We start from the raw sequence: 16,121 nt of genomic DNA, 5'->3' as shown, positions 1-16,121 counted from the left end.
ATCTTCATAAGGGGAGCATGCAGGCTCTCATTGCTTTTCAGCTGTTGCATACCTCCTGTTGTCCTTCTGACATGACTAGTGATTGACCTTTTCATCTCTCCCTCAAACTACTGTGACACAAATACCCACGGACTGGACAAAAAGCTTATTGGCCTACCTTGCAGGAGGGAGAGAAAAAAATCAGAGGGAGGTGGAGCAGAAACTGCACCAAAGTCTCAGAGGAAAACTGAAAATTTCATTGAGAAATGAGCTCTGTCTAACCAGATAAAGAAAAGGTACATGTGCTAAGACACCATAGTTTGCAGTTATCTCTCAAGTATTGAGTATAATTGCAATTTTAATTGTAGAAAAACTAAGGCATTTATAACTTTTAAATTCCATAAACATGTGAAATATTACGTTATATGCTAAGTAAGTTCCAATTATGCATTTTATGTTGTTAAAGCAGTAAAGTTAGTTTAGGTTTGATACAACACTATGTACTGCATATATTTCAATTTTCGCCAAAATTTCCGGAAGGTTTTCTACGGGGGGGGGGGGGAACCACCATGGGGTGTTTTTGTGGCTTCAAATTTTCAGGAAATGTTGCATCTCTATCTCTGAGTCCTTATATTGCAGTCCGAAGGTGGCAGGGGTGTTGTAAAGTAGAAACTCAGGATGCAGAGGTACAATGCACATTGTAATCAGCTTGGTCAAAGCCCCCAATGCCCTAACCAAGCTGATTACAATGTGCATTGTACCTCTGCATCCTGGGTTCTTTCTCTGCAGCATCCCTCCCACCTTCGGACTGCAATATGTGATGACTCCTATGTGATGAAGGGAACTCTGACTCTCGAAAGCTTGTACCTCGAAAATCTTAAGAACATAAGAAAGGCCCTGCTGGATCAGACCAAGGCCCATCAAGTCCAGAAGTCTGTTGACACAGTGGCCAACCAGATGCCTCTTGTTGGTCTCTAAGCTGCTACTGGACTTGAATCTAGCCCACTTTAGATTCGCAATTTAACACTGGATTGAATGGGCAATAATCAATCCAGAGTTAAATTGCTAATCTGAGCGTTCAAAAATAAAAAAACGTGGGGGGATGTGAGGGGGATCGGACCCTGCCCTTCTTAGCGCCGTGTTTCAATCACTCTGCCATTTTTCCTGTAGCTTCAAAACTTAGCTGCTCAAAGAAATCAAGTTTTGAAACAAAAAAGGGAGGTCTGGGCATTAACACACGTGGCAAGAATGGCAAGAGGGAAGACTATGCTTTCTTAAATTGAAATGAGATGAGGAAGCTACAAACGCGAGTATCCCTCCCTTGTGAATCCCCCTGGATTGAATGCAGAATGTGGGCATTAATACACATGGAATGCTAACCCTTCTTCAAAAAATTTACAACTTAGGGAGGGAAATGGGGGGAAGGAGGGGAAGGGGAGGGAGACGAGCAAAATATTGGGCATGAACAATTTTCTAACAGCTAGAGCGGTTCCTCAGTAAAACAGGCTTTCTCAGGAGGTGGTAAACTCTCCTTCCCTGGAGATTTTAAGAAGAGGCTAGATGGCCATCTGAGATTGCAGGTGTACAATGAACTGAAAAACAAGATCCAAGAAAAGTCCTAGGAGATGACCTTATTCCAGCTCATTATTTGCACAGTGTGTCCCTATATACATATTAGAGGGCAAGAAAAAGAACCTTTCTCCTTTAAAACACCTATTGCGCTAATTTTAAATTCTTGAATTATGGAAGGTGTAACCTTGAATGTTTATTAGATGGATAATGATCTCTTTCATGGAATCATGACAAGCTTCCCAATGCATTTATCTGAAATACATTTATCCTTGCATTTTGGAAAAGGGAGCACTTGCCAAAGCTAAGCCAGATCCATTCAGTTGTGCCAGAAAGATGAGAAACCAGCAGTGAAATCCACGCCCTTCAGCATAATTTTAATCTCAGGTTTGCCTGGAGAAACATCCAATTGGGCTTCCCTACATTTGATACCCAGCAGCTGATAAAGCCTCTCCAAAAACACTTTGCCAACAAGTACTCAAGAGCACTGTATTAGAGACACAAAGGGGATAAATGCCAGTACAAACACAGAGTCAAAATACACACAACAGGTCATGTTAACTACAGCGTACTTGGCAATTTAAAAAAGCAAAAGCACGCATAGTACTGCAATTCATGAGAGACATTGTCTCAAGATCCTGTATGACCTTGATGCAAACTGACAGGTCAATCATGACAAAGCAGCGCTGTCTGGGAAGGTTCCCTCCTCCTACACAACGCATACTTGTCTGGCACAAGAAGTAGTGGAAGAGGGAGGCAGCCTAGAAACTGGGTAACATCAGAATTTGCTTTGCACCACAGAAGGCTTGTCAGAGTGAGTTATGCTTCATTGGCTTATTGTTAGGCTGAGTAGCCTTCTATTTTACTCTTCCTAGGCAACTGTTTGTATAGATAGTACGGTACAGTTCGCAGAAGCAGGCGATGACAGTCAAAAGAAAACCTCTCCTTAAAATGTCTGCTTTGGAAGTTTCCTAGCTCTAATAGTTCAACAGCTTTTCTGACAGAAAGCAGAATTTCTGATCCCCACCCAATTCCTTTCCAACAACTACTTCTCTTGCTGTTGGTCCAAAATACTGTTATATAAAAGAAAAGACTGCGAGGGGGGGGGGGGAAACGGACACATCTGTCATAACACAATACGGAGAACAACAGTTACTACAACACAAGGGCAGAAGTCTCCAGGAGTAATATGAATGGGGAAACAAATTAAGTTGGAGCGAGAAGGTTATCAGCAGAATACTTCCTACCGATCCAGTCTCATGGACTTCAATAAATATATCACTAGGACTAGGCAGTAACATTCCCTATTACAGGTTGAGTATCCCTCATCCGGACTACTTGAGACCAGAAGTGGTCCATATTTCAGATCTTTCCGTATTTTGGAATTTTTGCATATACATAATGTGGGGGGTGGGACCTAAGTCTAAACATGAAATTCATTTATGTTTTATATATACTTTATACACATAGCCTGAATATAATTTTAAACAACATTTAAATAATTTTGTGTACACTGAACCATCAATGGCACTGCTGAGGGCCTGTAATGCCTTTATGCTGGCTCAAAAGGTCCAGTTTTCAGATCAGTCCAGACATCGGGTGTCCAGATAAGGGATACTCAACCTGTAGTATCCCATTTCCTATTTCACTGCCCAGTTACAAGAACAAACTTTTCCAACTATAATTGTCAAGAAGTAGCTCAACAATGTCCGGAAGAATGGCAAGAATGAATTCACTGGGGCTTAACTCCAGAGGCTGGTTACAATGTTCCATCCCTGTCCTGGAAAATATAAAGAAAAGAGCAGCTTCCCAGCCTCAAAGCACTGTGTGTTGACAGAACCAGTGCTACAAGCTCCAAAGCAAAGGGTATGGCTTCTAATTAGGCTTGAGCTATATGAACTTATGAAGCTGCCTTGTACTGAATCAGACCCTTGGCCCATCAAAGTCAGTACTGTCTACTCTGACCGGCAGTGGCTCTCCATGGTCTCAGGCAGGGGTCTTTCACATCACCTACCTGCCTAGCCTAGTCCCTTTAACTAGAGATGCCGGGGATTGAACCTAAGACCTTCTGCATGCCAAGCAGATGCTCTACCACTGAGCCACAGCCCCTCCCCTAGATGTAGCACCTACAGCATTTATATAAATTAAACTCAGACAAAAACCAACCACCACCCATGAACAACAGTGTACTGCTCAGAAGCATAAAGGTGTCCCTATTTCTAAACTGCATCTTTTTATACAAAGGTGAGACAACCAACTACATGCTTTCACTAGAAGGCAGAACCATTTCCCGCTAGCTTGCATCCTGATAGAATACATTCTGAAGCACGCAGCAAGTAACACAACCACACTCAGGATCATCCACAGGTGAAACCAAATGGTGGAACAAAACACCTGAAATATATGGCTGCATTAGATCAGAAGCTCTCCCAGAAATTCATAGTTTGAGGGGAAGGAGCAACAGCAGATGCTCATATTTCCACATAGAACAACTTCTCAAGTTGCAGAACCATTATAATCAACCATCTCTAGAACACTTGTAAGACAATAATATAGCAAAAACCTCATTCAACCTCATAAGGGGTAAAATGTTGGTGTTCCTTTTGGGGAAAACCAAAGAGCAGTGGCAGAGCACACATTTTGCAAGCAGAAGTTCCTAGGCTCAACCAATTATCTCTCTTCTTAAAATTTTTCATGTAGCATCATTTTGTTTTGGGAGAGAAGCAGGTAAATATCTTAAATAATAGCATACCCAGTAAATATTCAGCTGTCTTAGACTCTGGAGAGCAGCTGCTACCAATCAGACTAGGCCATTGGTCTGATTAAGTATAAGGTAGCATCTTATCTCCTTTAGAAAATGCACAACCACACTCAGGATCATCATCCACAGGTCTATGGCCCTATGGCTGGACTGGCATTTGAATTCAAGCCTACAAACCTTCAAATTCAGTAGTATCAATTGGACAGCACCCGCTGTTAATGGGTAATGCAGCAGCTTCTACAAACATCCTCCCCATACATACATATTATATCCATCTAAAAGTTACAACAGCAAACCAATGACTCACAAAAAAATCTCATGCCCTGCCAGAAATTTTGTAAAGTCTTTAAGGTGCTACTGGACTCTTGCTCTTTTCTACAACCATTCCATAGTAAGAGAACAGGAAGAAGAGGAAAGGCTTACACAGAAATTCACACAATATCTTTTGTGCATATGTTCACAATACAATTTACAGTCCTTTGGTATTCAGTCACTGGTGGGAGTCTACTATTTTAAAAGAAACAGGAAAACCTGTTCATAAAACAGTCGAGGAAAAGAGCTCTATAACTTTCTACAAGCCTATTATATTCTGTTTCCTATATATTATGCAACTGATATTCGTATCAGGCATTGCACCTTTGGGGGAAGCAAGTAAATCTTAGAAACACGAACTTACTAGCACCTGTAAGAGTATTAGCAGTCTCATTACAGCATGAGGGTTATTTACAATACTTTACACTATTTCTCCCCATTATATACTCATCACTTGCTTAAAACACTGAAACCAAAGCACTGCCACATGAGGAAAAGAAACCCAGTGATACCTTTTGAATGACACCCACATACCAGATGTGACTTTTCAATCTTTATGCTGCAGAGTTCCCCCCCCCCCATGATTTCCCCCCATGATTACACAACAAGTTCTGTTTGATCCTCTCACTCTATAATTGTCAACTTTATTTCAGCAATTCAAACGTATTACAATATTTAAAGCCCATTCCTGAGTTCCGGCGGCGGCCGCGCCCAAAGGCCTTTGGAGGCCAGCTATGGCCCAAGCCAGCGCAAGTGCCAACAGCGCCGGCGTCCGGGAGGTACAAGCCGGAGTTTGTGGCCCCAGCACCAGCGTGCAGGGCTGGACACCGGTCTCCAGCCACGGTGGCAACCCAGGAAGCATTCCCAGGGCATAACGGCGTCCCGGGAGGCGTCCCCGGGGCGTTACAGCGTCCCAGGAGGCGTCCCGGGGTGTTACGGCACCGGCCAGTGGGTGGCCTCCTGAGCTGTTTCGGCTCAGGAACGCCCACTTTTTTCGGCTGAAATATGCCACCTTTTAGGTGGCATATCTCCCGTGCAACCCTATGAGGGTCGCATGGATTTTTGGCGCCAGGCGGAAGTTTCGGCGGTGCCGAAACCTCCTTAGGAGGCAAGGCCGCTGCGTTGCCTCCTAAACCCGGCGCAAGCATTCCTCTCAGGAATGCGCTTAGTCATTTATTCAGAATATTTCTATGCTGCCTCTTCAGACTCCTGCTCAAGTTGACTTACAATTAAAAACAACAATATTAAAACACAAGCAGCACAAAAACTATTCTTAAAACTCAAGCAGAACATTAAAAAGGTGATAAAAAGGTTTTAGCCTGGTGCCTAAACAAAAGTAAAGTAGGTACCAGGCGAGCCTCAAGGGAGAGGGCATTCTAATGGCAGGGTGCCACCACAGAAAACGCCGTCTCTAGTTGCCAGCTGCCTCACCTCCAAAAGCAGGGGCACAGAGAGCAGGGCTTGAGGGGCAGATCTTCACAGGCAAGCTGGATAGTTTGGGAGGAGATGGGCATTCTGGTAGCCTTGATAATACTTGGCATGTATGTAGCATATTCAGTGTTCAAAGTACTTCACACATATTAAAAAAGGGCAAGGGAAAGGCCCCCTGTGCAAGCACCGGGTCATTCCTGACCCATGGGGTGATGTCACATCCCGACGTTTACTAGGCAGACTTTGTTTACGGGGTGGTTTGCCAGTGCCTTTCCCAGTCATCTTCCCTTTGCCCCCCGCAAGCTGGGTCCTCATTTTACTGACCTTGGAAGGCTGAGTCAACCTCGAGCAGGCTACCTGAAACCAACTTCTGTTGGGATCGAACTCAGGTCATGAGCAGAGCTTGGACTGCAGTACTACAGCTTACCACTCTGCGCCACAAGGCTTATTCACTTCTGATAAGTCTTACAAGAGCCCTGTAACATAGGCCATTTTTATCCTCAGTATCATCCCTTCCATACTGTTGATCAGGGGCTGAGAAAGAGTCTGTCTAGTGGCAGAGACAATATCTGAACTGAAGACTTCTCAGATCTCATCTAATTCACAGTTGTGATCATTCACAGCTTATAGAAAAAGATAAAACTTTTGACCCCACATTACTCACTTTTAGCCATTCAAATCTAGTTCAGTCCACAGATACATTACCCTGAACAATTTCTGAGTCGCTCAGAGCTTTCAAGCACGACAAGACCTTCAAGGCATTGCCAGACCTGCTTATAATTTAAATCATCAGCTTAGCACACTGAGGAAAAATGTCTGAGGAAAGAGGGGGAGAAGGTATATCCTCATTCTACATCACACAGATCACCAGCAGCATTAATTTTGGGGATGGGGGTAAGCTGACATTTGTGCAGAAGGGCGGGAACAGTTTACACAACAGCTTTGATACAAAATTCAAAAATAAGTGCTTTTATTGAAGCAATTACAGCAACGCACTGACAAGGTTGGCATCTAGCCAGGACATTGGGGCCCATGTTGAAGTGTTTTGAAAAACCGTTGTCAGGTCCCCAGCTGTATTTCCCCATGAAAGACAGAACCTCTGGCAACAGAGGGCCCTCTGCTGTCTTGCTGCCACATTGACTTTAAAAGGAGAACAGGGAAAGTATTCACACCATATTAGGAATACACCGTTTGCAATAAAGTTGTCTCTAAGCCGAGATGGTTTAGTTCTCTAGCATGTAACGTTTACTCAGTCAGCATTTCTCATTCATCCATGTCAACTAGCAGAATACAATAGCCGGTTGGTAGGTTACTCCTCAAGCTGCAACCCTACACACATTAACTTGGGAGTGCTTGCAGAGGGGTAGACAGACAAAAAAAACAACCCACCCAAGTCAGCAATGCTGATTCTATGACCTTAGGCAGTTCATGGGAGGGAGGGCATCTTGGCCATCTTCTGAGCATTGAGTAGGGGTCACTGGGGGTGTGTGAGGGAGGTACTTGTGAAATTCCTGCATTATGCAGGGGGTTGGACTAGATGACCCTGGTGGTCCCTTCCAACTCTATGAGTCTTCTTTTGTGGACAACATCTGCTGGAATAAAACCTTGTAAACTATGTTCAGCCCTACTAAGGTTTCTTACAAGTTGTCGCTCTTGGCTAGAATCTGAAGATGAGACCAACCACTTCAGCCAATTGCTTACAGGTACTCTGTACTGGCTCATACTGCTTACTTTTACCCTTGTTTCTTAGTCTCTGAAGAGCCACACACAAGCATTTATTTTACTTTACAAAAAAATCGGCTTCCAAGTAAACATGAACAGCACCAAAGTTTTACGCCCTCTGAAATCCACTTTAGTTAAATATATATATATATACATATCAGAGCAGTTGTTGATAAAGAAAGCCTGTTTTCAGAGATGGCTTGCAAGAATACCACTAGTTTTCAAAGCAGTCTTGCACATAAATATGGGCTGTACCTCCTCACAAAACAGCTAACCGGGCTGCCACCAGTATACATCCCATGTGTCAGAGAGTATCTTGAGTGATGGCCGAGGAAGCTATTCAACAGTCAAGTACTGAGTTAGCAGGCAAGTGACCAGCTGCAAGGGTACCTTAAACTAAAGATGACAAGACACATTTGCCGCTTTGCGTATTGTTCTCCACACATTTAGATGCCTGGCGTTTTTGTCTGGTTTAAAATGACTGATTTCCATTGGAGCAGAAGAACTAGATTGCCAGCATAGAGAACCAGCGTGGTGTGGTGGTTAAGAGCAGTGGGCTCTAATCTGGAGAACCGGGTTTGATTCCCCACTCCCCTAGATGAGCAGTGGAGGCTAATCTGGTGAACCGGGTTGGTTTCCCCACTCCTACACACGAAATGAGTACCCAGCTTGCTGGGGGTAAAGCGAAGATGACTGGGGAAGGCACTGGCAAACCACCCCGCAAAGTCTGCCTTGTAAACGTTGGGATGTGACGTCACCCCATGGGTCAGGAATGACCCAGTGCTTGCACAGGGGACCTTTACCTTTTTTACACACAAAGCCAGCTGGGTGACCTTGGGCTAGTCACAGCTCTTAGAGCTCTCTCAGCCCCACCTACCTCACATGGTGTTTGTTGTGGGGAGGGGAAGGGAAGGTGATTGTAAACTGGTTTGATTCTTAAGGCGGCATATAAAATCCAACTTTTCTTCTTCATCATAGTACAACCCTTTTGGTTACTTTAAGGTAGTTTTCCCCCTCCCCATGCTCCTGTTTTATTCAATAAGCCAGGCTAGTCCCACAAATCTTAACTGAGACACATGGGATTTTTGCATTGTCTAGTACATATTTAAGAAGGACCTAATATTATTGCTGCAGCATCTTCTATCCAGATGCTATCAATGTACTTCACAAAATGCTATCGATGTACAGATGCTATCAATGTACTTCACAGAACTACACACACGCACATTAATTTTGTCCACCAAAAGTCACTTCTGAGTTATGAACAGAAGCTAAAATATATACAAGCAGCACTACAAATCGCTGGATGGCAGTGAAGAATATAATATCTAGAGAGTTAGTGTCTAGTTCCCCAAGTTGGAATTTTACCAAGACACAACAGAAAAGGAACCAAGGATCATGCCAAATGGATCATAACCTGCTGGTACACAAGGCATCAGCTGTAACATAATTAAGCTAGTTAATGATGGGAAGGTAACTGTTTCCACTTCTTGTTTTCTCCAGTTTCATCACTGGTAGAAGCTGTTGGTTTCAGGTAGCCGGCTCAAGGTTGACTCAGCCTTCTCACCCTTCCGAGGTCGGTAAAATGAGTACCCAGCTTGCTGGGGGTAAAGCGAAGATGACTGGGGAAGGCACTGGCAAACCACCCCACAAACAAAGTCTACCTAGGAAACGTCAGGATGTGACGTCACCCCATGGATCAGGAATGACCCGGTGCTTGCACAGGGGACCTTTGCCTTTAGAAGCTGTGGCATCTGTTTTTGGAGGAGGAACACACAATTTCATCTACCACTTGAAAGCATTCAGAAAAAAGCAAATGCAACACGATAAAAGCAAGTCTTGCTAAAAGAAAGCAGTGCTGGAAAGAGAAAAGCTAATGGGGGAGTTAAACTTCCCAGTGCTTGCTGACAGAGATAGGTGGCCTCTTACCCAGTAGCAGAAGAGACGTCAGCTCCAGCAGAAGGCACCTCATCTTTGTGAAAGGGAGAAGATAAAAAGACATCACGCTCTTTCCCACTTTCTCTCTTACTTATTCTTTTATCTTCTGCTGTCAAACACCCGTGGCTTTATATTTCCAGAAAAGAATATTTCGGTGGGAGTTAGAAACCCAAGCAGAGAGGGAGTTGGGAACAGAGCATTTAAAAAGAAGTGAAAGAAGGTTTAGTGGGAGGCGTGAAAGTGTCCTCAGATGCTAGAGGAAGATTCCAAACAGACTCTGCTGCTTCTCCGAAGCCCAACACATGGCATTTTGCAGCACCGACTTGGATTTCTCCCACTCCAGCTTCCACCGAGCAACAGAGGCGTACCGTTCCCTTCTTGATTAGCCCTTCCTCGAAGGGGGAAAGCGCAGGGAAATCCTTTCATCGAGACTTTGTTTCATGAGACAGAATCCCCCCCCCCCCCCCGCAACTTGAAGCGGAGTCTTGTCGAGAGCTTAACAACTTGGGGCAACAAGCGCAACTCTCCCCTTGAAAACTGTCACGGGTGCCCAAAAAGGATCAAAGCCCCGTGCATACAAATCAGCTCTGTAGGAGTCTTCGCTGGTTGGCTTTCTCGGATGAAAGGCAAGGCAGGACTCAGCTCTTTCCTGCCTTGCGGCGCCTAGGTCCAGAGCTAAAGAGGGGATCCGTCTCCCACCGCTTGCTTCACTCTTAAGGGCAGGTTTTTTAAGCCACCAGGGCTGGGATGCCCCTTCTGCAGCTCCTTCTGTGCAGCCTGGGCGCCTCGCTCAGGCGCCTACAGCTCACGCCTGCTTCTCCCTGGCAAAAAAAAAAAAAGAGAGATAGAAACTTAGGAAGCGCAGCCAGAGAACAGCATCGCTGCACGGTATTGTGTTAACTGACCTGGAGACACCAAGCACAAAATGCAAGGGGTTCTAGAGCAAGGCTTCTGAAACTTTTTCCACTCGCGACCCCTTTTCGCTCGAGAAATTCTTGACGCAACCCCGGGTATATAAAACAGGCGTCCAAATCAAACACTGATCGATAATAAATTGTAAAGAGATTTATTGCAAAACAATTCCTCAGTATACATCGAACGCTGCCCTTTATGGAAGACGAAAGCAAATCTGCACACCCATCTGCGTGCTGTCGCCAAATTTTTCGTGACACCCCCCCCCACGTTCAGTTACGCGACCCCATATGGGGACGCGACCCACAGGTTTAAGAAGGTTTGGTCTAGAGGAGCGGGCTGAAGCAATGCATCTCAGGCGACCGAGCCCCGGCCGGCCTCCCCCCCCCCCTTCCCTGCAAAAGACCCCATCTGCGGAAGGGGGAGGCAGAGAAAGAGAGACCAGCCCGCTATTGTTTCAACCAGCCAGGCAGGCAGGCAGCCCGCCGCCCCTCCAACGTGTTTCCAATGGGAGGGCAGGGGCTTCTCTGCAAGACCGCGAACTTCGCAGCCGCCCAGATCCCCAAGGCGGGGAGTGTGGGGCGGGCGACGCTTCCCCCTTCCCCCGGGGCCTCGACCCTCCGCGGGGCAGGTCGCGAGCAGACCCTGGGCATTTATGCACCCGGGGGGGTTGGTTGGTTGGCCTCGGCTTGGCCGCTCTCTAGATGCACATTTCCCCCCCCCCCATTTAAATTCTCAAAACTCAACAATAACCCACCCACCCCCCAGGCAGAGTTTTGAGAATTCGGATTGGGGGGGGGGAGGAAATGTGCATCTAGAGAGCGGCCAAGCCGAGGCCAACCAACCAACCCCCCCGGGTGCATAAATGCCCAGGGTATGCCCATAAATGCCCAAAACTCAACAATAACCCCCCCAGGCAGAGTTTTGAGAATTCGGTTTGGGGGGGGGAGGAAATGTGCATCTAGAGATGGGGGGGTTGGTTGGCCTCGGCTTGGCCGCTCTCTAGATGCACATCCCCCCCCCCCATCTAAATTCTCAAAACTCAACAATAACCCCTCCAGGCAGAGTTTTGAGAATTTGGACGGGGGGGAGGAAATGTGCATCTAGAGATGGGGGGGGTTGGTTGGCCTCGGCTCTCTAGATGCACACACACCCCATTTAAATTCTCAAAACTCAACAATACCCCCCCCCCGGCACAATTTTGAGAATTCGGATGGGGGGGGGAGAAAATGTGCATCTGGAGAGCGGCCAAGCCGAGGCCAACCAACCAACCCCCAGGTGCATAAATGCCCAGGGCATGCCCATAAATGCCCCAAACTCAACAATAACCCCCCCCCGGCAGAGTTTTGAGAATTCGGATGGGGGGGAGGAAATGTGCATCTAGAGAGCGGCCAAGCCGAGGCCAACCCCCCCCCCACCCACCCCGGTGCATAAATGCCCCCTCTCCCACCACCCCAGGTGCAAAATGCAAAATGCAAAAGTCCCCAGAAGTCCGGCCGGCCGGCCTCCCTCCACGCTCCCCCGCCCCTCGGCAGGGCGAGGTCCACCCCGCTCCACGTGCCCCGGCTGCGGGCGGCCTCCGCTCCCTCCCTCCCCCCCCCGACCCACCTGGGCCGCCCCTCGCCTGCCCGCCCGCCTGCCTGCCTCCGCTCGGGCTTCGCGCTCCGTCCGGAAAGGCGCCGCCGCGGAGGGTGCAGCGCGCGCTCCCCTCCCTCCCGCCCGGGAGGCTCCTCCCCCTCGCTCCCTCCCTCCCTCCCTCGCAGAGCCCCGCCCCGCCAGCCCCCGCCTTTCTCGCCCGCCTCGTCCCCTCCCCGTCTCCTTACCTTCGCCTCTGTAGCGAGCGAGCGAGCGGGCAGGCGCCGGCTGGCTGGCTGGCTGGCCGGCCGGCCGGCGGGAGGGAGGAGGAGGCGCCCCCTGGAGGAGGAGAGGGGGCTTCTCCCGGCGGGGGGAGGGAGGGAGGCGAGGCGCGCCCTGCTTTTGAACCCGGGGCCGGAGCCTATTTCAGGCCGGGCGGCGGGGGTCCTGCGTGGTCTCCCGGTCGTTCCCCAGCGCTGTCTCGTCCAAAGCAAGCGCCGTAGCAGGCGATTGAACCTCGCTCGCTGCTGGGGACATCAGCCGTTAGCAGAGTTACACCCTTGTAAGCCAGCCCCTAAAAGGGGTCGTCATAAGTCGGCTGCGACTTGACGGCACTTTACACACACACACACACACACACACACACACACGAGCCCATGGACTTAGAATGGTATAGCTCTGCTTAAAGAAGGCATTGGCATTCGCTAAATATACTGTAAATAAATATACTCTAAATAAAGACCGGTGCAAGGTCTGGCTCGCTGCCTCCCGGCTGCTTTGGCCGTTGATTTCCTGTGTGTGTGTGTGTTAAGGGCCGTCAAGTCGCTTCCGACTCACGAATCAAAGTCCTCCAAAATGTCCTATCTCTGGCAGCCTCGCTCAGATCTTGCATGTTGAGGGTTTCATTGAGTCCATCCATCTCTTGTTGGGTCTTCCTCTTTTCCTGCTGCCCTCCACTTGTCCTATTATGAGCCCAGGTCAATGCATTGACTTTCGTTTGAATATCAACTGTAATGCAGCAGCTTCTCTTTCCAATCTCCCTTTGGAATTCCTTTGTAAGAGAACTGCGACTCTTAAATCTGCAACAGAATGTTGCAATCGCCGTAGCAGGCTGGACCGGTGCAAGGTCTGCCTCACTGCCTCCCGGCTGCTTTGGCCATTGATTTCCTGTGTGTGTGTGTTAAGGGCCGTAAAGTCACTTCCGACTCATCAATCAAAGTCCTCCAAAATGTCCTATCTCTGGCAGCCTCGCTCAGATCTTGCATATTGAGGGCTTCATTGAGTCCATCCATCTTTTGTTGGGTCTTCCTCTTTTCCTGCTGCCCTCCACTTGTCCTATTATGATTCACAGTGGGTAGCCGTGTGAGTCTGTCTGCAGTAGTAGAAAAGGGCAAGAGTCCAGTAGCACCTTAAAGACTAACAAAAATATTTTCTGGCAGGGTAGGAGCTTTCGTGAGCCATAGCTCACTTCTTCAGATACAGCTAGAATGTGAATCCATCTGTCTTTAAGTAGAGGAGAGTGAATTCAGACAAGCATTAGTATATAAATGTTAACAGTATGTACATGTGAATAGCAGGCGTGATGGGATTAGGTGTGGTATGCAGAAGAGTCTGTGATGTCCAGGGCTCACAAAAGCTCATACCCTACCAGAAAATATTTTTGTTAGTCTTTAAGGTGCTACTGGACTCTTGCCCTTTCCTATTATGATTGTCTTTTCCAGTGACTCTTGTCGTCTCATGGCATGATCAAAATACGATAGCCTCAGTTTAGCCATTTTAGCTTCTAGGGTCAGCTCAGGCTTGATTTGATCTATAACCCACTGATTTGTTTTTTTTGGCAGTCCACAGTAACACTCTCCTCCAACACCACATTTCAAAGGAATCTATTTTCTTCCTATCAGCTTTCTTCACTGTCCAGCTCTCACACCCATACATAGTAATAGGGAATACGATGGCATGAATTAACCTAATCTTGGTGGCCAGTGACACATCCTGACACTTCAGAATCTTTTCTAGCACCTTCATTGCTGCCCTTCCCAGTCTCAATCTCCTTCTGATTTCTTGGCTGCAGTCTCCCTTTTGGTTGATTTCTTAGTCGACAGAAAAAAACTGAGAATTCAAACACGGGGGCTTAAAAAAAAAAGCAACAACACTGAAATGTGCTCTTGGGTTAGAGCCTTGTGACTTTTGACGCGCTTCAAAGTGTGGCGCTGAAAATTCACATGGAGCTGCTGCCATGCTAGACGCGGGCCACATAATCAGGGAAGCGATCGGGCCCCGTTCCTGTCCTGGTTGCATTTGCACAGGTCTAGATACGTCTGCAGGTCTGGCAACAAATGTAAAATGTAATATCTGCAGTTACTTAATCTGCTTTATTTTGGAGGAGTCCCAGTGGGAATTTCTCCAGGCTAAATGGTTGAAGGTTGTGGCCACAGAAGTGCCAGAACCTCCGCCCACTCAATAACATCAAAAAACCAAAGACTACATACAATTTGAAACTTGGAAGTCAAAAGTAAAAAGCATGTAATGTAAGTAAAAAGCATGAAGTGTGTGGGGGGGGGTCAAAGGAAAGCTATGGGTTGCAGTAGGACACGTTTCTCTACTTGATCATTGTTTTAACAGCAGCACATCCTGAATGCTGCAAAAGCAAAGATGATTGTGAATATGAAAACAAGCTGCAGCAGGATCTAGCCCTCAGAATGGCATAATGCAAACCTACTAACCTGTTTCTACCTGTGAGCCTAACTGCTAGAAGGGCAAATTGGTGCTTCCTTAGCATGAATGAATGGCTGTTGTAATTCCATGTGGTTTCCTAGCAGTTCTGAAACCAAAGATCTATTGAATCACGATGATATAGTACTGAGTTCATAGAAGGGAAGCTAGATTGGTCAGAAGTATACCAAAAATGACTGTTGGATGATGCACATGATGGGAATTTTTCTTTGATCTGTGCAGATTGATAGGTCCTGTGAACTGGATAAGTGAGGGATGCAGTGGTGCAACATCGATCTGGTGCAGGAAGAACAGGGTATGCCAATGTGGTGTCTTCCACACGAGGGGGTGGGATTTTGCGGTTTCCCTGTTGCTGGTGCTACTGCAGATAAAGCACAACCGCAATGGGGTTGTTCACATGACAGGTTTCCCTGCCAACATGGTGTAGTGGTTAAGTGCGGCAGACTCTAATCTGGCGAACCGGGTTTGATTCCCCACTCTTCCACATGAGTGGTGGATTCTTATCTGGAGAACCGGGTTTGTTTCCCCATTCCTCCACAAGAAGCCTGCTGGGGGACCTTCGGCCAGTCACAGTTCTCTCCAAACTCTCTCAGCCCCACCTTACCTCACAGGGTGTCTGTCGTGGGGAGAGGAAGGGAAGGCAATTGTAAGCCGCTTTGAGACTCTTTAAAGTAGGGGGAAAGCAGGGTATAAAAACCAACTCTCCTCCTCCTCCCCTGGAAGTGGCTACCTCCCTTACCTGGGCCACCATGGGCCTTTGCAATTTTAAAAAATTGGCACAAGGATATCATTATATCGATATACCATTGTAACAATAGGTTTAGAAGGTTCTCTGAATTCCCAACTTTTATTAAAAAAAATAAGCACCTAGCGTTGTAAAGATACGCCTTTTTCCTTTTATTGCCACAAGGGAAGGGGCTAGAATTTTTTTTTTAAATGAAAGCTGATCATTCAGAGAACCTGCTATACCTGCTGTTACAATGGTATATCAATATAGTGATATTCTAGTACCAATTTAAAAAATAAAAGCCCCACATAGCAGGGAGAGATGACTGACACAGGGACAGGGTCAAGGAAAATGGCTGTCAAGTGTGCCGGAAAATCCAATTTTTCCCATCAACACATCAGCCATCCAGGCTTTAATGCAGTCTTTCCCAAAGTGGACTTGAAAAAGATCAGAGAAAAGCTA

At 46.9% G+C, this 16,121-nt stretch overlaps 1 protein-coding gene across 2 annotated transcripts in view; it reads right to left on the bottom strand.

Annotated features, from left to right (window-relative positions):
* The window catches only part of IGSF3 (immunoglobulin superfamily member 3), a 145,643-nt gene extending 135,816 nt beyond the window's left edge, over positions 1 to 9,827 (bottom strand). The window contains exon 1 of one of the 2 annotated variants that reach the window (XM_056858501.1): positions 9,704 to 9,827. In XM_056858501.1, coding sequence (XP_056714479.1) covers positions 9,704 to 9,776 — 73 coding nt within the window. In that variant the 5' untranslated portion in view covers positions 9,777 to 9,827. The remainder of the gene's footprint in view (positions 1 to 9,703) is intronic. The other variant, XM_056858502.1, reaches the window with a different exon arrangement.
* Between the last annotated feature and the right edge of the window lie 6,294 nt (positions 9,828 to 16,121).

The sequence above is a fragment of the Euleptes europaea genome, chromosome 12 (assembly GCF_029931775.1).
Source record: "Euleptes europaea isolate rEulEur1 chromosome 12, rEulEur1.hap1, whole genome shotgun sequence".
NCBI lineage: Eukaryota > Metazoa > Chordata > Lepidosauria > Squamata > Sphaerodactylidae > Euleptes > Euleptes europaea.
This window is presented reverse-complemented; position numbering and strand designations above follow the sequence as displayed.